Source organism: Coregonus lavaretus, assembly GCF_964263955.1.
Source record: "Coregonus lavaretus genome assembly, contig: HAP1_SCAFFOLD_372, whole genome shotgun sequence".
Taxonomy (NCBI): Eukaryota; Metazoa; Chordata; class Actinopteri; order Salmoniformes; family Salmonidae; genus Coregonus; species Coregonus lavaretus.
The window spans coordinates 236,586-258,885 of record NW_028160424.1 but is presented as its reverse complement, the minus strand read 5'-3'; the positions used below and the strand labels follow the sequence as shown (position 1 = coordinate 258,885).

At 44.7% G+C, this 22,300-nt stretch overlaps 1 protein-coding gene across 1 annotated transcript in view; it reads right to left on the bottom strand.

The window, feature by feature from the left end:
* Positions 1-239: 239 nt before the first annotated feature.
* Positions 240-22,300, bottom strand: part of LOC311121838 (uncharacterized protein) — a gene marked incomplete at its 5' end in the record, with an annotated part of 42,427 nt that continues 20,366 nt past the window's right edge. The window contains 9 exons of the mRNA XM_084196280.1: positions 240-444; positions 555-614; positions 861-947; positions 1,733-1,798; positions 2,116-2,156; positions 2,370-2,464; positions 2,913-3,024; positions 3,195-3,530; positions 6,188-6,493. Coding sequence (XP_084052406.1) covers positions 418-444; positions 555-614; positions 861-947; positions 1,733-1,798; positions 2,116-2,156; positions 2,370-2,464; positions 2,913-3,024; positions 3,195-3,530; positions 6,188-6,493 — 1,130 coding nt within the window. The 3' untranslated portion in view covers positions 240-417. The remainder of the gene's footprint in view (positions 445-554; positions 615-860; positions 948-1,732; positions 1,799-2,115; positions 2,157-2,369; positions 2,465-2,912; positions 3,025-3,194; positions 3,531-6,187; positions 6,494-22,300) is intronic.

Below are 22,300 nucleotides of genomic sequence, written 5' to 3'. Positions count from 1 at the left end.
TCTATTGGGTGAAATACGACAGTGTGCAATCACAGCAGCAAGATTTGTGACCTGTTGCCACAAGAAAAGGGCAACCAGTGAAGAACAAACACCATTGTAAATACAAGCCATATTTATGTTTATTTATTTTCCCTTTTGTACTTCAACTATTTGCACATCATTACAACAATGTATATAGACTCATTATCACATTATAAGTATATTTATTATTTTGGAACTTTTGTGAGTGTAATGTTTACTGTTCATTTTTTATTGTTTATTTCACTTTTGTTTTTTATGTATTTCACTTGCTTTGGCAATGTTAACATATGTTTCCATTAACAATAAAGCCCTTAAATTGAAATAGATGTTGTGACACAGGAGAGGGGAGTGGGCTGTCCTTCCAGGATAAGGACTCCACCAAGGTCACTCAGTCAGTCACTGCTGTTCTGCTGTTGCCCTCTGCTGGAGACGAAGAGAAACATTCAGTCACAATCACACACACACTGTCATCTTACGGATAGACAATGATAACGGTATCTGGTAAAACAGACAGAGGAGACACCAACACTGACCTGTGTGGTCACCTGTAGAGCTAGTGAGCTGTAGACCACATTATCATCTGGTTCTGCTGCCTACAGAGGAGGAGCAGGTAGAGAGGTGAACAGGGACAGTTCTGTTATAATGGAGAGTACAGTTTAAAAACACAGTTCTCTGTGAAAGACAGTTTTAATTGTGATATGTGACATAAAGGTGATATATTATGCCTATAGGTATAATGGTGACATAACCATGACTATATTAACACTGAAAAAACAATCACCTACTGTTGTTTCTGATAACATAATACTAGCTGTGGCTAATCAACAGAGCAGCTTTACCTTGGCCTGTACTTTTAGTTGAGCCTTGTGCTGGGGGATGACAGTGCTGTATGTGACATCATCATCATCTTCAGGAAATGGGGCCTGCTGGTAGAGAGAGACCCAGATAACAAAAACCTATTGTTGTATTGTTATAGTGTACATTTATCTATTGCTTGTTCCCAGACAGAAAAATATACTGTAAATAAAATTGTTTTCTAAAACAGATGCAAATTTGCCAAGGCTATGACGTTATATGAGTAACATCCATAATGTTGTCTAAGACCAACGATGCATGTAGCCATATGTTGACCTTCTGTTCTGTCCTGAACTGATCAGCCATCACAGTGCTGTACATCACGTCATGGTGGCTGTCTGGCTTTGGACCCTGAGAAATGGACAGGACAGAAGGTAAACATATGGCGACATGCATAGGAAGACAGATTATTGGAACTTCAGATACTCAGCTCAACACTGCAGGAATTGAGTAGAGAGAGAGAGAACCCCAGCTCACACTGAAGAGATGGAGGAGAGAGAGAGAGAGAGAGAACCCCAGCTCACACTGAAGAGATGGAGGAGAGAGAGAGAGAGAGAGAGAGAGAGAGAGAGAGAGAGAGAGAGAGAGAGAGAGAGAGAGAGAGAGAGAGAGAGAGAGAGAGAGAGAGAACCCCAGCTCACACTGAAGATATGGAGGAGAGAGAGAGAGAGAGATGGAGGAGAGAGAGAGAGAGAGAGAGAGAGAGAGAGAGAGAGAGAGAGAGAGAACCCAAGCTCACACTGCTGAGATGGAGGAGAGAGATAAAGAGAAAACCCCAACTCACACCACAGAGATGGAGTGATTGGTACTAGTCCAATATCTCCACAGACCTAAACCAGGTTTATTCAGTTTGTACCTGCTGTGCTGTTTCTCTGGTGTGGCTCACTGTGCTGTATGAAATGTCCTGCTCAGGGTCAGCAGACTGCAAAGAAATAAATAGCAAAGAGATACAGGACTTGTCTATTTACCAACTAAACCACAGTTTGTTTCCATGATAGGATGCAGTCACAGATATATTTAGTGAACTGACAACTTCCTGATCTCTGTCTTTTAAACAGCATTTGTCAACGTCTTGAGTGTTATAAGACCTTGGGTTCAGAATATGGGACCTTTTATGTCAACTCATTGATAACCAACTGAAGAGGTAACACTAGAGTCAAATGGTTGATGATTCCAAATCATGAACAGAAAAGCAGATGGTTGAAAATAATAGAATATAATTAATTAAGTGTATCCTACCACTGAGTTGTTAGTTGTCTGGTCCTTGGCCTTATTGTCCTCTGGAATAAAGAGAGGGAGATGTCAATTACTTCTGAGTTTGTTATAGTACAATAATACCTCTGAATGGATTTCTTATAGACAATTCCTCTAAATACTTTCTGTCATTCAAGATAAATCACAAGCAAGCAATATACTGTTGTTCACAATGACAATACGTTTTGTATTTTTCTAAACTAATCTCGTTTTTATATTCACATAAAATGACTACTTACTATGCTTTGTCCACATCTTCCATGTGACTAGGATACCAGCTGTCACCACCACCAACATGCCCCAAGGAATCAGTAGGACTTTCACATCTATGGACCTGATGGATTACATAGAAGAACTTGAATCAAAAATACAATTAAAATAGATCATTATAAATTGATCATTTGTGAAAAGGTAATAACTTTTTGTTTACACTGTTCTGATAAATGGAACAATTATTTAGCTATTCACATGTGTGGAAGTTGACCATGCAACTGAAGAGATGATATGATTATTATTGAGATTATTACTATACAAATAACGTTTTTTTTGCGTGTGTTACTTGCCCTTGCAAACGAGTGAGAATATATAATACATACTGCATGACATAAGTAAAATATATACCCAAGAGGAAGTGCTAACAGTCTCTATATGCATTTAGGGACGGTGTTTGGTTAGCTTTAACTGTTGTAGTGTATGATGGAATTGTAATGTTTCTTTGTGTTCATATTATCTAACAATTGCCATAATATGTGGGATAATACAGCTGAATGAGTGATAATAACCTCTGGTGGACGTCCTCCATGTTCCCCTCAGCTCCTTGACTTGTTTTGTCAGTCTGAACAGGCTCAGCAGTTGGAGAGGCAGAGGGTTGTTGATTGGTTGGAGCTTGGTTTGCTGTGAGATAAAATAACAATGCCATCAATGAAATTACTGGGATAGCAGATAGTCAGGTTTTATAGCAACATCACATTCATAGTTAATATTAAAATGAATTCCAGATGATGCCACTGGATAAAACAAAGTGAATCATGTTTGATCATAAAGTATGTGATTGATCTACTCACTTGACGTCATTGTAGTGGTTCTCTGTGTTGCAGTTTGTTGACTGACAGTGATGTGAACAGGCATCTGTAGTTTTCCCACTCCACACCAATACCAGTCAGTGTTCTCCATCTTCAGTCCACTCATAGTCACTGTTAAGGCTTTTCTGTTGTTGGCATCACTAGTCCGCTTTAATGTCACTGATGTTCCATGTAAAGTCCCAGAATACAAACTCACACAATCACCACCCATCCTGCACCACTTTATATCTCCAGAGTTACTAGAGTAACAACGGACATTGACACTCCCTCCTTCTACTCCAGTCACCTCCTGTTGGTCCACATAGAGTCCTGGAGTACCTGAACACAGAGGTAAAAAACAAGAATTCAGAGAAGAAAAAAGTGTTTTTACAACAGGCTCATTACAAATTCCTTAAAGCTGCAGTCTGTGATTGGTACATCCATTGTTAGTCTTTTGAATTCATAATAATTATATATAGCCATTGATTGGTTGCCTCACGAGTTTAACTCCTGAGTGGCGCAGTGGTCTAAGGCACTGCATCGCAGTGCTAACTGTGCCACTAGAGATCCTGGTTCGAATCCAGGCTCTGTCGCAGCCGGCCGCGACCGAGAGACTCATGGGCGGCGCACAATTGGCCCAGGGTAGGGGAGGGAATGGCCGGCAGGGATGTTGATAGAGCATGGCGTTTGCAACGCCAGGGTTGTGGGTTCGATTCCCACGGGGGGCCAGTATAAAAAGATATGTATTCACTAACTGTAAGTCGCTCTGGATAAGAGCGTCTGCTAAATGACTAAAATGTAAATGTAAAATGTTTAGTTCAACTGTTACCTCATCATGACCCCAAATATATTCTTGTTTTACTCAGTTGTTTGTAAACAATGTAATTGTAAACAAACGCTGTCCAGCTTCAAAACACGGTCAGTTCTTGCACTGTCACGATCGTTACAGGAAGCGGACCAAGGCGCAGCGTGATAAGCGTACATACTTTATTTGTACTGAACACGACACAAAAACAATAAACAACGATGCGTGACGTCCTGAAGTTATACACAACACAAACCTTAACGGAACAAAATCCCACCAACCCGAATGAAAAACAGACAGTTTAAATATGGCTCCCAATCAGAGACAACCAACGAACAGCTGACACTCGTTGCCTCTGATTGGGAGTCACTAAGGCAAACATAGAAAACAAACCAGAACCCCCAACATAGAAACACACCACATAGAACAAACACACCCTGGCTCAACAACTAGAGTCCCATAGCCAGGGTGTGACAGTACCCCCCCCTAAAGGCGCGGACTGCGACCGCGCCTCAAAAAGAGCAAAACAGGGGAGGGCTGGTTGGGCATACCTCCTCGGCGGCGGTTCTGGCTCCGGACTTGACCCCCACTCCTTCTCTAACCCCCCAAAGTACCCCTGGTCCGGTCTGGCCCTGCTGGCCGGAGCTGGACTGAACACTGGTGGAGCTGATTGCTCTAGCTCCGACGTGAAGCCTCTGACCGGTGCCGGACCAGCCACCGGTGGAACAGGCACGGGCCGTGCCGGACTGACGACGCACACCACTGGCTTGGTGTGGGGAGCAGGAGCGGGCCGAGCCGGGCTGTCGAAGCGCACCCCTGACTTGGTGCAGGGGAACAGGCACGGGCCGTGCCGGACTGACGACGCACACCACTGGCTTGGTGTGGGGAGCAGGAGCGGGCCGAGCCGGGCTGTCGAAGCGCACCCCTGACTTGGTGCGGGGAGCAGGAACGGGCCGAGCCGGGCTGACGAAAGGCACCCCTGACTTGGTGCGGGGAGCAGGAATGGGCCGGACCGGGCTGACGACGCGCACCACTGACTTGGTGCGGGGAGCAGGAATGGGCCGGACCGGGCTGACGACGCGCACCACTGACTTGGTGCGGGGAGCAGGAATGGGCCAGACCGGGCTGACGACGCGCACCACTGACTTGGTGCGGGGAGCAGGAATGGGCCGGACCGGGCTGACGACGCGCACCACTGACTTGGTGCGAGTGGCAGGAACAGGCCGGACCGTACTGGGAACACACACCACTGGCCCTACGTGGGGATCAGGAACAGGCCGGACCGGACTGGCAACACACGCCAGTACCTCTCGCCGTGCCTCTACAACCTCCTTCCCCCTGGTGACCAGTGACTCCCGTAACCTGGCGTCCTCCTCTGCCAATCCGCTGGGCCGCTCTGCCGCGGTCTCCTGCTGGCCCGTCGTCCACGGCGTTAGCCCCCCCCTAAAAATTCTGGGCGTCTCCCCTACCCGTGGACCAGGTCTCCATGTCCCTCGCCAGCCTTTCGCCCTTCTGCCACAAGGTCAAGCCCTTCTCCTCCTCACTCGGCTTGACCCAGTCGAGGAGGCGAAGGAGATCTGTTAGGGATCTCCCTGGCGATGGCTCCTGGACACGCTGCTTGGTCACATCTTGGTGGGATTTTCTGTCACGATCGTCTAAGGAGGAGGACCAAGGCGCAGCGTGATAAGCGTACATACTTTATTTGTACTGAACACGACACAAAAACAATAAACAATGATGCGTGACGTCCTGAAGTTATACACAACACAAACCTTAACGGAACAAAATCCCACCAACCCGAATGAAAAACAGACAGTTTAAATATGGCTCCCAATCAGAGACAACCAACGAACAGCTGACACTCGTTGCCTCTGATTGGGAGTCACTAAGGCAAACATAGAAAACAAACCAGAACCCCCAACATAGAAACACACCACATAGAACAAACACACCCTGGCTCAACAACTAGAGTCCCATAGATAGGGTGTGACATGCACCTACGTATACAGTATAGCTCTGTCTATGAATTTCAGACTGGTTACACATTTATCATTTCCTTTGTTGTAAAAGGATATTTATAATTGGGTCATTATTTTGTATTTGACATTGCAGGTTTACAGGACAATGCATAGGACATTGCTGAGCACTATTCATTCTACTTTACTAGATACAAACAGTGAAGGGATCTTACCTGGAGTGACAGATAGGTAGAACCATTGTATCCTGATATCTGGTCCTCTATTGATCTCCACAACACACCTGTAATTCTCAGAGTCCTGTGACTTCAGGTTAGTCATGGTCATAGTGAAGATTCTCTTGTTGATGTTATCAGAGATTGAGGCCTTACCACTGCTCTTAGGATGGTCAGTGCGTACCACATAAGAACACACATCCCAACCTAATCCTTTACACCAGTATTTCACATGGTTGATGTGATTCAGATCATAGTGACATGGGATGGTGATGGAACCTCCTGTCTGCACAGACACATGCCTCACTGTGGACACATCAACACAAAACACATTTAATTAGAATTAACATTTAACAGAATCTGTACAAAGGAAAAATACAAAATGAATCACATTGCTCCAACACACAGCTCGTTCATGATTGAGATTGATTATACAGTGTTTTAAGTGAATAGACCCAGGGGACTTCGCCCTTAATTCGTAGAAATAGTACCCTTACCTGCTGAGAGTACAAAGATGATGAGGGTGAGGATGAGGAAGAGGAGGAGGAGGGAGAGATGAAGAGCCACGTTTATGGTTTCAGTCTGCCTGGTATATCATATGGTACCTGAGTACAAATGTGTGTCAAGTACCATGGTACCAGCCAGAATGACTCTACTTCCTAATGTTAGTAGACTTCACTCTCTGTAACTCTCTTCCTGCTTCTGTTTGTGTGTACATGGCCCCCTCAGTGGCAGATAGCTACTATTGCATTATATAGACTAGTTTAACCCCAAAATCATAGTCACTACAATGTAATTTATTTAAGCTTTCAGCTTTCTCTAAGGGCTCTTTGGGACAAAGAGTCACTACTATCCTGTTACCCTCTACTGGAACATAGGCCACTAATGATACAAAGATTTGATAATTGGGTGACATGCACAATATTTCCATTGTCAAAAATCTATATTTCGGTATATAAGAAACGATATGATAAATGTACTCTGTGTGCTAGACATTGATAGATTTGAGGGGTCATGTGCTACAGAGATGTAGTGATGGGGACTAGACCAAGACCTCCACAGACTCTCATTTTAAACCAGGTTCATGGTTCAGGGTCCTCCGGACCACAACCCAGTCTGATGTGGTTTTACGTTCAACAAGAACGCTCTCTGTCTCTCTCCCTTTTCTATACAGGAAATGTACAGCTCACAACCACAGATGTCCTCTAAGCATAAGTGTGAAAGTTAGCTCAGAATGCTGCAAGTTTAAGCTAAACTCATTCCATAATGTCATGTTAAATACTGAGCTATTCATTCTGTTGTTGGCTCCAATACAGCAAACTACTTCAGATACATCAGAATGTCACTCTCAAAATCACAAATGATCTTGAGAAGAATAAAATGTGTTTAAAAATATTCATGATTTTTTTTTTGATCGCTTTCATACTATTTTCACATGTATGTGGTAACATTTCACAACTCTTAGTACAAAACTCAAAACAGATCATCAAAAATGCTGTTTTTTCAAAACTTTAAGCACATTTTCAATTGACTAAGTACAAAACACAAAATCACACAAATCTTTTCACCAAACATGATCAGTGTTTCATCTAGAAATACCTTTCATATAAAGTAATTGCCTTTAACAATGCAATGCTCACAATACATTTCATATGATTCTCTTCTCATTTCTTTAAAAACATTTGACCATCACCTAATTCAACGGCGCTTAATGGTTAGTCACTTAACCGTTGGTAAACCTATTGATTTTTGACTGGTTTGTCTACTATATATGGATTTTGAGAACCACAGAAATACAATCTGTGTTTGTATAGTATAAACATCTAAATGACATGTATGATACATGATAACCATACATAATGAATATTCATTAGTACTAATTGATTTCACATAGTCCCCTGTAGCTCAGTTGGTAGAGCATGGCGCTTGCAATGCCAGGGTTGTGGCTTCGTTTCTCACGGGGGGCCAGTATGAAAATGTATGCAATCACTAACTGTAAGTCGCTCTGGATAAGAGCGTCTGCTAAATGACTAAAATGTAAAACATAGTGCAACCACTATTGGTCACCATATAAAAAGGTGTGTGTGAACACTTGCAATTACTTTAACAAGGAGCAGGATAGACAGCAAGGGGGAGGGAGAAATCAAAGAGCTGGTGGACAAGGGGCCGTCAGAGAGGTGGGCATGGGCCCCATCAAAGAGGTCAAAGAGGTGGGCATGGGCCCCATCATAGAGGTGAAAGAGGTGGGCATGGGCCCCATAAAAGAGGTCAAAGAGGTGGGCATTAGACCCATCAAAGAGGCCAAAAGGTGGGCATGGGCCCCATCATAGAGGTGAAAGAGGTGGGCATGGGCCCCATGAAAGAGGTCAAAGAGGTGGGGAGTCGTGAAGGTTTGAGTCTGTGTGTGACACAGTATCTGTGTACTAATGTGTAGATCAGTCAAGGACAAAGGCACCAGTCGAGAATGACTCTACTTCCCAATGTTCACAGACCTCACTTTAACTCTTCCTGCTTCTGTTTGTGTGTACATGCCCCCCTCAGTGGCAGATACCAACTATTGCATCATATGGACTAGTTTAACCCAAACTCATAGTCACTACAACGTTGTTCAAGCCCCCATGCAGTTTCATATTATTTTTAAATCACTGTATGTGTTCATTTCATGAAAACAAATCAAAAATACATTTTTCATGATTTATTTTCCTGAGCCTCTTTTTGACATTGAAATGCTCTGTGTGATCATGTGTGCGTGTTGATACAAATTTAAATATATTTAAATAGAGAGCCCTGATTGGCGGAGAGGATTGTATAGACTAGAGCCTACCCAGCTTACCCCTTCAAAGTAGGAGGATACATATGCAAATAAAACAGAATCAGAATAATCATTTCAGATTGTGATGTCATTCTGTGGGTCAAAAACTCCATCCCACTTGAACATCTGAAAATCCTGGCGTTTATTTCTTCAAAAAGCTCTTACACTAAAAGGGCATTATCCAAATGTGTTACAATTTCACAGTATTATTTCAACCTCATTGTGTGGAAATATAATTTAAAAACAAACAAGAAACTCACATTTTTGACTGCACTGCCCCTTTCAGCAAGGGCTCTTTGGGAGCAATAGTCACAATTATCCTATTACCTTCTGCTGGAAAATAGGTCACTAATGATTACACAAAGAAATGTATAGAATTGAGAGGGCAGGTGCTGCAGAGATGGAGTGATGGCTTCCTTCTATACAGGAAATGAACCCTGGTCACAGTAGACACAACTCAAAACCTCAGATGTCCTCCAACCTAAAGTGTTAAAGTTATGTCAGGAAGCTGCAGTACCAGAAGGCTGCAGGTTTCAGGTAAACTCATTCCATGACATGATGTTAACTACTGAGTTATAAATTCTATTGTTGGCTCCAACACAGCCAACTATTTCTGATACAACAATTTCACACCTAAACTCACAGAGCACATAATCTTGTGACAAATGATCTTGAGAACAGTATAATGTCTTTAAAAATGTTTACTAGCAAAGCATTTATATTTTCCATTAAAGCTGGAGAAGGTAAAGACAGAATAGTAGTCCAAGGCTCTGATTCAACAAGGAGAGGATTTGTTACAGTAAACCAGACGACCAAAAATCAACTACGAAACAACTCAAGAACTCAGGATTCATAAATCATGCTAAAAACAAACAAATTAAAATGTAACCTTGTTTTGTGTGTGTGTGTGTGTGTGTGTGTGTGTGTGTGTGTGTGTGTGTGTGTGTGTGTGTGTGTGTGTGTGTGTGGTTTAGTTCTACTATCCTTGTGGGGACCAGATGTCCTTACAATGACAGTAAAACAAGGACAAGTTGGGACAAGTGGGGACATTTCACTGGTCCCTACAAGGTAAAAGGCTATTTTAGGTTTAGGGGTTAGGTTTAGGGTTACGGTTAGGGTTTAGGTTAGAATTAGCATTAGGGTTAGGGAAAATAGGATTTTGAATGGGCATACTTTTTTGATCCCCACAAATACAGTAAAACAAACGTGTGTGTGTTTTATCCTGAAGAAAGCTCAAAATATTTGTGGACATGCCCCCCTCAGTGAAAGATAGCAACTATTGCATTATATATACTAGTTTAACCCAAAACTCATAGTCACTACAATGTTTTCAGCTTCCAACATTCTCTAAGGGCTCTTTGGGACCAAGAGTCACTATTATCCTGTTACCCTCTGCTGGAAAATAGGTCACTAATGATTACACAAAGACATTTATAGAATTGAGAGGGCAGGTGCTGCAGAGATGGAGTGATGACTGCCTTCTACTTAGAGATGAAAGCTGGTCATAGACGCAGCTCAAAACCACAGATGTCCTCCAACCTAAAGTGTTAAAGTTAGCTGAGGAAGCTGCTGTACCACACGGCAGGTTTCTGGTAAACTAACTCATTCCATGACATCATGTTAAACACTGAGCTAAACGTTCTATTTTTGCCTCCAACACAGCAAATTACCTCCTACACAGTTCATTCGGAAAGTATTCAGACCCCTTGACTTTTTCCACATTTTGTTACGTTACAGCCTTATTCTAAAATGGATTAAATTGTTTTTAACCCTCATCAAACTACACACACTACCCCATAATGACAAAGCAAAAACTATTTTTTTGAAATTTGAGCAAATGTAAATTTATAAACAAATTAAAAAATGAAAGCTCAGTATTTTGTTGAAGCACCTTTGGCAGCGATTACAGTCTCAAGTCTTCTTGGGTATGACGCTAAAAGCTTGGCACACCTGTATTTGGGGAGTTTCTCCCATTCTTCTCTGCAGATCCTCCCAAGCTCTGTCAGGTTGGATGGGGAGCATTGCTGCAAAGCTATTTTCAGATCGCTACAGAGATGTTCGATCAGGTTCAAGTCCGGGCCAAGGCAGGGCCACTCAAGGAAATTCAGAGACTTGTCCCGAAGCCACTCCTGCGTTGTCTTGGCTGTGTGCTTAGGGCCGTTGTCCTGTTGGAAGGTGAACCTTCGCCCCAGTCTGAGGTCCTAAACACTCTGGAGCAGGTTTTCATCAAGGATTTCTCTGTACTTTGCTCTGTTCATCTTTACCTCGATCCTGACTAGTCTCCCAGTCCCTGCCGTTGAAAGACATCCCCACAGCATGGCGCTGCCACTACCGTGCTTCACCGTAGGGATGGTGCCAGGTTTCCTCCTGATGTGACGCTTGGCATTCAGGCCAAAGAATTCAATCTTGGTTTCATCAGACCAGAGAATCTTGTTTCTCATGGTCTGAGAGTCTTTAGGTGCCTTTTGGCAAATTCCAAGAGGGTTGTCATGTGCCTTTTACTGAGGAGTAGCTTCCGTCTGGCCACTCTACCATAAAGGCCTGATTGGTGGAGTGCTGGAGAGATGCTTGTCCTTCTGGAAGGTTCTCCCATCTCCACAGAGAAACTCAAGAGCTCTGTCAGAGTGACCTTTGGGTTATTGGTCACCTCCCTGACCAAGACCCTTGGTGACCGTCTTGAGGGTTCCAAACTTCATCCACTTAAGAATGATAGAGGCCACTGTGTTCTTGGGGACCTTCAATGCTGCAGAAATATTTTGGTACCCTTCCCCAGATCTGTGCCTCGTCACAATCATCTCTCCGAGCTCTATGGACCTCCATGCACTGTCAACTGTGGGACCTTATATAGACAGGTGTGTGACTTTCCAAATCATGTCCAATCAATTGAATTGACCATATTATTCTTTATTTGATTTACCACAGGTGGACTCCAATGAAGTTGTAGAACCATCTCAAGGATGATCAATGGAAACAGGATGCACATGAGCTCAATTTCGAGTCTCATATCAAAGGGTCAGAATACGTAGGTAAATTAGGTATTTCTGGTTTTTATTTTTTATAAATTAGCAAACATTTCTAAAAAACATTATGGGGTATTGTGTGTAGATTGTTGAGGATTTTTATTTATTTAATCAATTTTAGAATAAGGCTGTAACGTAACAAAATGTGGAAAAAGTAAAGGGGTCTGAATACTTTCCGAAGGCACTGTAATTTCACAGAATTTCGTAACAGATGATCTTGAGAAGAGTAAAAAATGTTTATTAGCAAATAATTTAAATATACCAATAAAGCTAGAGAAGGAGAAGAAGGTGAAGAAGGTGAAGACATATCCCTCAATGAAAAATGTGCAAATGCTAAATAAATCTAGTTTCTACTCATCCTGTTTGACCTCAGAGTCGGTTTGCCATGAACTTCACCACAGCAATGATGGTGCACAGGAGGAAGAGCACTGCATTAACAGTTTTCGGAAGGTAGAAGAGTGTTCTTTCCCATCTGTAGAAGAACAACATTGCTTTGAGGACATGACACTATGCAAATTGCAACCAGACAGTGTTAGTTGAAGACTGAGGCATACAGAAGGCATTTTTTTTTTTTTTTTTAAACAACACAATTTATTCAACCAATAATTAAAATAAATGACCTTTTTGCTTATTGAGTACCGACTAAAGAGGTGGTAGTGTTCACCTACCCTTGGGCTCCATCGTGTGTGTTGTTGACTGGGGCCTGAGAGGTGGAAGAGGACACAGCAGGAACTACAGTTGTGGGTGAGGTCAGAGAGATGTCTTGAGGGGTCAGCTTTTCTGTCAAGGTTCAACAATTTCTGTTTTTCATTTATTAGTGTTTAAGTGACACAATTTCAGCGTGATATATCAATGTATCATGTATGCAAAATGACTTAAGTTGAATTCTGTGAATTTGAAAGACTAATTTCACTATATTTGGTTAAAACTGGTCTCTCATTACTTACTGATGATGGTGTCAGTCTGCGTTGTGGTCAGTTGATCGACAGTGGAGATGGTGATGGTGGAAGTGGGGGTAGGGGTGGTGGTGGAGGCAGGTGTGATACTCTGTGTTGTGGTCAGTTGATTGACAGTGATGTGAACAGGCATCTGTAGGTCACCTGTGGAACACCAGTACCAGCCAGTATCCCCCATATTCAATCCATTCAGAGTCACTGTTAAAATGTGTCTGTTGTTGTTATCAATGGTCTGCTGTGATGTCACTGATGTTCCATCTAAAAGACCTGAATATCTTCCCACCAAGGGGACATAGTAGATACCCATCTTACACCACAACCACTTCTTAGCCACAGTGTTACTATAGTGACAACAGACAGTGACACTCCCTCCTTCAACTCCAGTCACCTCCTGTTGGTCCACATAGAGTCCTGGCATACCTGAACACAGAGGTACAGACACAAATTCACCAAGGGAGAAGCAACGCATGTCATTTCATAGACAATGATGTACACTGAGTGTACAAAACATTAAGATCACTTGCTCTATCCATGACATAGACTGACCAGGTGAATCCAGATGAAAGCTAGTATCCTTTATTAATGTCACTTGTTAAATCCGCTTCAATCAGTGTAGATGAAGGAAAAGAGACAGGTTAAAGAAGGATTTTTAAGCCTTGAGCAAATTGAGACATGGATTGTGTATGTATGCCATTAAGAGGGTGAATGGGCAATAACAAATATTTAAGTGCCTTTGAACAGGGTATGGTAGTACGTGCCAGAAGCACCGGTTTGAGTGTGTCAAGAACTGCAACGCTGCTGGGTTTTTCACGCTCAACCGTTTCCCATGTGTATCAAGAATGGTCCACCACCCAAAGGATATCCAGCCAACTTCACACAACTGTGGGAAGCATTGGAGTCAACTGTCAGCGTCTGGGTGCAGTGGGGAAACGGAATCAGGCGCAGGACACAGAACTGAGAATAAATGGCTTTACTCGACTCCAAGTAAATATAGCAAACCCTCCACGCAGGGAAGAGCAAAAACAACAGCTCAACAGACGACGTAACAAAGAACAATCACGCACACACTCAGGAGGGAAAACAGAGGTAATATAGGGAAACTAATAAGCCTAATGAGTAACAGGTGTGAACAATACAGACAGAACTAGTGAGACACAGAAACATCGATCGGTGGCAGCTAGTACTCCGGTGACGACGACCGCCAAAGCCTGCCCGAACGAGGAGGAGGGGCAGCCTCGGCCGTATCCGTGACATCAACATGGGCCAGCATCTCTGTGGAACACATTTGACACCTTGTAGAGTCCATGCCCTGACGAATTGAGGCTGTTTTGAGGTCAAAATGTGGTGCAACTCAATATTAGGAAGGTTTTCCTAATGTTTTGTACACTCAGTGCATACAAACACTAGATTGCTGTTATGTGGGCAGCTTGTCTCTCCCTTTTCTGTTTCCCTTCCTCCTTGTTTTGTCCCCTCTGTGTCTGTTGTATCTGTATGTGTGTTTGTCCCCTTTATGTGGGTGTGTCTGGAGTGGATCAGGGGGCGGGCTCAGGATCTGCCTCTCCTGTGCAGCTGCGGGTTGTTTCCAGTGATTCCGGCCTACGCAGCTGCATCCTATTCTCTAATCATCCTGCACTACTAATTCCGGGGCATGGCTCTCCACCGGCGCCAGATCGTTGTTCTTACCAGAGCGGTAACTTGGCTCACCAGTAAAGTATTTTGTCTTTGTCTTCAGCCTGGCTCTCCACTCTCCTTAACCTGTCGTTTGTTTTGTCTTTAGTTTCGGACATACCTCCCAACCTGCCTGCCTTCCTGCCTGTCGGTCTGCCTGCCTCAGCCTCTCCTTCCTCCGGAGCCGACTAGCCCACTCTGTTCCTTTACTTCAGTGGTTTTTGGACTAAGACAATTTTTACTTTTATTAAATATTTTGTTTCTTCCACTCCCTTTGTCGTGTTTGTTTCTCTGAGTGCTGGGTTGAACCATAGCCTAACAGAACGATCTGGCCATGGACCCAACAGAGAGACAGCACGGGGCAAACGAAGACAGCTTCCAACAAGCTATCCAGGCTCAAGGAACGTTGCTAGGACAGCATGACCAACTGATTCGGACTCTTTTGGAAAATAATCATCAACTGCTGAACCAGGTGACTCAGTTAACTACACAAGTCTCTAATTTGTCTGTTATCAGTTCTCCATCTCTCTCTGACCCCCAGTTTGATGCACCCCAAGTTGGTTCCTCGGACATGATGCAGGCTTCGTTCCATCGGGAACCCCCTGTCACGTCGCCTGAACCGTTCCATGGAGAATTGGACAAGTGCCGGGGATTTTTGCTTCAGTGTGACTTGATTTTTCGGCAGAGACCACTGTCATTTTCTACTGATTCCTCTAAGGTACATTATGTTCTGGGGTTGTTAAGAGGGAGAGCTCTGGTTTGGGCTGAGGCTGTGTGCTCAAATCAAACTTTGACTGGATTGACTTTCGCTGATTTTTCTGCTAAATTGAAGACTGTTTTTGACCATCCTGACCATGTGGGTAATTCCTCCAAGATACTTTTTAATTTGAGGCAGGGTTCTAACAGTGTGGCTGAGTACTCTATTGAGTTCTGGACTTTGGCAGCGGACTCCAAGTGGAACAATGTGGCACTTCAAGGAGCATTTCTAAACGGTTTGAATGAAGCCATTAAGGATGAACTGGCTGCTCGTGACGAGCCACATGATTTACATTCTCTCGTTTCCCTGTCCATTAAGCTAGACAACCGGTTGCGGGAAAGGCGTCGGGAGAGAGGCGGTCGGCCGCATCTAGGAGGACGAGTTCCCCAGCCTTCAACCACTCGAGTCTCGCCTCCCCGGAGCCGGCAGCTTCTTGTTCCTGATTCCATCCCGAGCACAGAGGAGGAACCTATGCAAGTGGGTCGAGCTCGACTACCTCCAGCAGAGCGGCAACGGCGCCTCCAGGCGGGTGAGTGCCTGTACTGTGGAGACGCCACACACATTCTGGCTACATGCCCTAAGCGGCCAAAAGACAAGGCTCGCTCGTAACGGTGGGTCTACTTGCGAGCCCAGAGTTAGATCCTGAACCCATCATTCCCCGATTACAAGTACCTGTAACCTTACGTTTCCAGAGTCATTCCCTGCCACTCTCAGCTCTCATAGACTCAGGTGCAGAAGACAACTTTATTAGCCACCAGTTCGTTACACAAGCTCGTATCCCCTTGGAGCCACTACCTACCCCCATTCGGGTTACAGCCCTTGATGGGCGCCTCCTCGCGGAGATTACTCATCAAACCACCCCCGTTTCCCTAGTGATTTCTGGCAATCATTGTGAAAGCATTCAGCTAAGAGTTATGTCTGGCTCAGCTACCTCCCTAATCCTTGGCTTCCCCTGGTTGGCTCTTCACAACCCACAAATTGATTGGACACGTCACACCATTCTCAGTTGGAGCACTAACTGCCATTCTGAGTGCCTTAGGTCAGCGGTTCCCCCCACTAAGTGTAACCCAACTCATCCCTCAGCTCCTCTTGATCTGTCATCTGTCCCCAAAGAATACCATGACTTAGCGGAGGTTTTCAGTAAGGACAAGGCTCTGTCTCTACCACCACATAGGCCTTATGATTGCCCTATTGAACTGCTTCCTGGTGCTCCCTTGCCCTCTAGTCGCTTATACAATCTGTCCCGACCGGAAAGAGAGGCAATGGAGCAGTACATTGGTGATTCTCTGGTCTCGGGCATAATCCGTCCCTCGTCGTCTCCTTTGGGTGCAGGTTTCTTTTTCGTGGAAAAGAAGGACAAGTCGTTACGCCCCTGTATCGATTTCAGGGGTTTAAACAACATAACTGTTAAAAACAAGTATCCCCTTCCACTCATCAACTCTGCTTTTGAACCTCTGCATGGCGCCACAGTTTTCTCCAAGCTTGACCTGCGGAACGCATACCATCTTGTGCGGATCAAACCCGGGGACGAGTGGAAGACCGCTTTCAACACTCCACTGGGGCATTTTGAGTATTTGGTCATGCCCTTTGGGCTCTCAAACGCCCCTGCTGTTTTCCAAGCTATGGTGAACGATGTTCTTAGGGATTTTTTGAACCGTTTTGTCTTTGTATACCTGGATGATATTCTGGTTTTTTCCAAGTCACCCGAGGAGCATGAGTCACACGTCCGTCAAGTCCTTCAACGGCTCTTGGAAAACAAGCTCTACGTCAAAGCAGAGAAGTGTGAGTTCCACAAACAGTCTACATCGTTCCTTGGTTTCATCATTGAGAGCGGGCAGGTGAAGGCGGACCCCGAGAAGATCCGGGCAGTGACGGAATGGCCCATACCCACCACCCGTAAGCAACTTCAACGATTTTTGGGCTTTGCTAACTTCTACCGTAGGTTCATTAAGGGTTTTAGTAAAGTGGTGGCACCCCTTACTAGACTCACATCCCCAAAGGTCCCTTTTCTGTGGTCCCCTGAGGCGGAGCAGGCGGTAGGGATTTTGAAGGAACTGTTTTCCACCTCCCCTGTGTTGATACACCCCAATACCTCTCTGCAGTTTGTTGTGGAGGTGGACGCGTCGGGCTCAGGTGTGGGAGCCGTCCTCTCCCAGCGCTCCCCCACTGACCAAAAGCTTCACCCCTGTGCTTTTTTCTCCAAAAAATTGTCACCCACAGAACGGAATTACGACGTTGGAAACCGAGAACTGCTGGCGGTCAAGCTAGCACTGGAAGAATGGCGGCACTGGCTGGATGGAGCTGAACTGCCGTTTGTGGTCTGGACAGACCACAAGAACTTGGCTTACATCCAAGCCACTAAGAGACTCAACTCACGCCAAGCCAGATGGGCCCTGTTTTTTAGTAGGTTTAACTTTATTCTTACATACAGACCGGGGTCAAGAAATGTTAAACCAGATGCTTTGTCCCGCCAGTTTGCTGACCCTTCGGAGACCAGCGAGCCTGAGGCAGTCCTGCCTTCCTCATGCGTCGTGGCGGCTGTTCAGTGGGAGATCGAGTCTCTTGTGAAGACTGCACTTGCCACGGACCCGGGACCGGGTGATGGACCTCCCAACCTACTCTTTGTTCCCGAGACGGTCCGGTCTCAGGTGTTGCAGTGGATTCACACCTCCCGTTTTGCTGGTCACCCTGGGATGAGACGCACGTTGACGCTGCTTAGGAGACATTTTTGGTGGCCTTCAATGGAAACTGACGTTCGGGCTTTTGTGGCAGCCTGTTCAACCTGTGCTCGGGGCAAAGCCTCCCATCAGTCCCCTTCGGGGCTGCTGCTACCCCTCCCAGTTCCCAGCCGTCCCTGGTCCCACATAGCCATGGATTTTGTCACCGGCCTACCCAAGTCTGAAGGTAATGATACTATACTTACCATTGTGGACAGATTCTCTAAATCTGTTCACTATATAGCATTACCAAAATTACCGTCTGCCAGTGAGACAGCGGACCTCCTAGTCCAACATGTATTCCGTCCCCATGGAATACCTGTGGACATCGTATCTGATAGAGGCCCACAGTTTACTTCCCGTGTTTGGAAGGTTTTCTGTTCTGCTTTGGGTGCTTCCGTTAGTCTGTCCTCAGGGTTTCATCCCCAGACCAACGGTCAAACAGAAAGAGCCAATCAAGACCTCGAAGCAACCCTTCGTTGTGTGGCTGCTCAACATCCATCATCCTGGGCCAAACATCTGCCTTGGATAGAGTACGCCCACAACTCCCTCACCACCTCTGCCACTGGTCTTTCACCCTTCGAAGTTACCATGGGTTATCAACCCCCTCTGTTTCCTGCTCAGGAGAAGGAATTGGCTGTTCCTTCGGTTCAGGAGAACCTCCGCCGCTGCCAGAGAGTGTGGCGCGATGCTCGGGAAGCGTTGCTTCGGACCACCGACAGGAACAAGAGGACAGCGGATAGGAGCAGGACTCCCGCACCTGTGTTTCATCCTGGTCAAGAGGTTTGGCTGTCGTCTAAGAACGTACCTCTTCGTACCAAATCACGCAAGCTGTCTCCTCGGTACCTGGGTCCGTTTGTGGTGGAGTCCATCATTAACCCCGCTGCGGTTCGTTTGAAGTTGCCTTCAGCCATGAAGATACACCCTACTTTCCACGTCTCCCAACTGAAACCTGTGTCCTCCAGCCTTTTGTGTCCGCCGGCTGTTCCACCTCCACCTGTTCGTCTCATTGACGACCATCCGGCCTACACCGTCAGTAGGCTACTGGACTCTCGGAGGCGGGGTAGGGGTCTCCAATACCTAGTCGATTGGGAAGGTTATGGACCAGAGGAGAGGTCTTGGGTCCCTAAGCGTTTTGTGTTGGATCCTCAGTTGATCACGGACTTCCATCACGACAACCCTGACAGACCTGGTGGGTCGCCAGGTGGCGACCATTGAGGGGGGGGTACTGTTATGTGGGCAGCTTGTCTCTCCCTTTTCTGTTTCCCTTCCTCCTTGTTTTGTCCCCTCTGTGTCTGTTGTATCTGTATGTGTGTTTGTCCCCTTTATGTGGGTGTGTCTGGAGTGGATCAGGGGGCGGGCTCAGGATCTGCCTCTCCTGTGCAGCTGCGGGTTGTTTCCAGTGATTCCGGCCTACGCAGCTGCATCCTATTCTCTAATCATCCTGCACTACTAATTCCGGGGCATGGCTCTCCACCGGCGCCAGATCGTTGTTCTTACCAGAGCGGTAACTTGGCTCACCAGTAAAGTATTTTGTCTTTGTCTTCAGCCTGGCTCTCCACTCTCCTTAACCTGTCGTTTGTTTTGTCTTTAGTTTCGGACATACCTCCCAACCTGCCTGCCTTCCTGCCTGTCGGTCTGCCTGCCTCAGCCTCTCCTTCCTCCGGAGCCGACTAGCCCACTCTGTTCCTTTACTTCAGTGGTTTTTGGACTAAGACAATTTTTACTTTTATTAAATATTTTGTTTCTTCCACTCCCTTTGTCGTGTTTGTTTCTCTGAGTGCTGGGTTGAACCATAGACTAACAGATTGCTGATGCTATGTATTGGCCAATGAGAGGCTTTGAAGCCACCGTCCGCCATATTGGTACTCCTCAGAAGGAGCGGTCTTCAATAGGAAGAATGGAATTCTACAGTATTTCAATTTAATGTCTCAAAGATAATTAATAAATCAGCATTTGGTTGTGATTTTGATTTCATTATGCATGGCTTATGAATGTGTTATGAAGTCCTTATGTAGAAACCCTTCATAATAAAGTGTTTCTGTTCTCCACAGTATAACAATGTAAACCCACAATGAAAACACACTCCATACATACATTGTATCTGCCTATATGTATAGCCATGTAAATGCATTGTATTTAGAGCCTTAAAACAGTCTTCCCCAAATCAATAGCTACATAGCTGTGTCATACTGAACAAATAAAAAAACAGTGTGATTGAGGAGAGGTATGGGGAGCTAACCTGTGGTAACTGACAGGTGCAAGTATGTATGTTGATCTCTTCCTGTAGTCTCCACAGCACACCAGTAATACCCAGAGTCCTCTGGCTGCAGATCAGTCATGGTAACAGAGAAGATTCTTCGGGTGACATCATCAGAGATTGACACCGTCCCAGATATCTTTGGTTGGTCTGTGCGTACTAGAGCAGAACAAGAATTCCAGTAATCTCCTTGACACCAGTATTTGACATATTCTATATATCTCAGATTATAGCGACATGGGATGGTGATGGAGTTTCCTGTCTTCACAGACACCTTACTCACTGTGGACACACCGTACTCCCCTGCCTGGGTACCTGCAGACACAGCAACAGAAAACACATTTAGACTCAGTCCTTTCGGTCAACTGATAAGGTGGTCTACCAATTACCCATTCAGGTGGACAAGGACAACAGTCGGAGTGAGTAGTGTACAAAATGACTGGTATGGCAGGTATGAGTGTGGGCTGAATATGTAGGCTAGCTAATATTTTGTCTGACTTCAAGCATGAGATTTTTTCACTTCATAAAAACATTTTACCCTTACCTGAGAGTCTGGAGAAGAGGATGAGGAGGAGGGAGAGATGAAGAGCCATGTGTGGTTTGTGTTTCTGTGTTATAGTACCTGTACACAAATGTATGTGTCAAGGACAGAGGCACCAAAGACAATGACTCCTATACACATCACTGTCTGTACCCCTCATTCTGCTTCTGTTAAAGTGAACATACCCCTGATTGGCTGGTAACAATACATTCTGTGGATCAGTCATTACAATTGATATGATTTGATTTATTCCAATTAATTGATTTCAATTCTTTATTTATGTACTTACTTGATGTATTTGTTCCCAATAAAGTTAGACCAATATCTCCACAGACCAGACCAAAAATCAGCTTCAAAGTAAACCCATGATTAGACTTCCAGTCTATGTGATTTTAAGGTGTTTTGCCAAAATCCAGATATGAACCCTCTCTGTCTTAAAAATAATTAGACTAGAAAGGAATAGAAATAGAAACAATAAACGTTGTCCAGGAAATGAACCCTGGTCATAGACACAGCTCCAAACCACATTGTCCTGTAAGGTAGCGAATCAGCAGTAGCTCAGGAAGCTGCTGTACCACAAGACTACAGGTTTCAGGTTAACTCAATGCATTACATGTTGATAAAAGACTGCTTAGCTAAACTGTAGGGTTGGTTGGCAGCGGCTGGTATGGTGTCACCATTGGTTTATTTGACAAAAAGGTTGTTGGAGTTCCAGAATCCAGTGAGGAATATTTGCAGTGCGGGACAAAAACAGGAAAACCACACCAAAAAATTACAAATTTTGAAAAACACGAGACTAGACTTCAACTTGGTTTTCAGTCGATACCCATATGTCTTGGGCTCTAAACGTTACATGCTTCTGCATTAAAGGATCATTGCCGCGTTCACGTGCTGTCGGATTTCTTTGAAATTCCTAGTTCCGACTGGGAATTTTCACATGAAAAACCCTCCAAGTCGGAATTACAAGGGGAAACCGAGAAAATGTTGCTGCCCGAGTTGTCAAGTTGTCAAGTTTCACCACTGACCTTTTAACCTTTTCAACCAAAGGATGACAACAAATACGTTTTTGACCACTACAGCCTCATCAGTATGTATAATGTAGCTAGTTTGACCATATTGTCAATGTTAAGTATGCTAGCTAAACTCTTATTAGTTGAAGAATTGTTCCGACCAAATCACTAAAAAGCACATGAATGAAACAAAGTTGTATTTCCGACACCACAACTAGGAAATAGGAAGTTCTGATGAGCAAGTGAATGCAGCATTTCATGGTCGTCACTAGCTTCCATAGCCACAAAGTCATAAACCCCACCCATTTCTACAATTGATGTTCTTAAAATTATATTTTGAACCTAACCTTAACCCTAACCTAACCACACTGC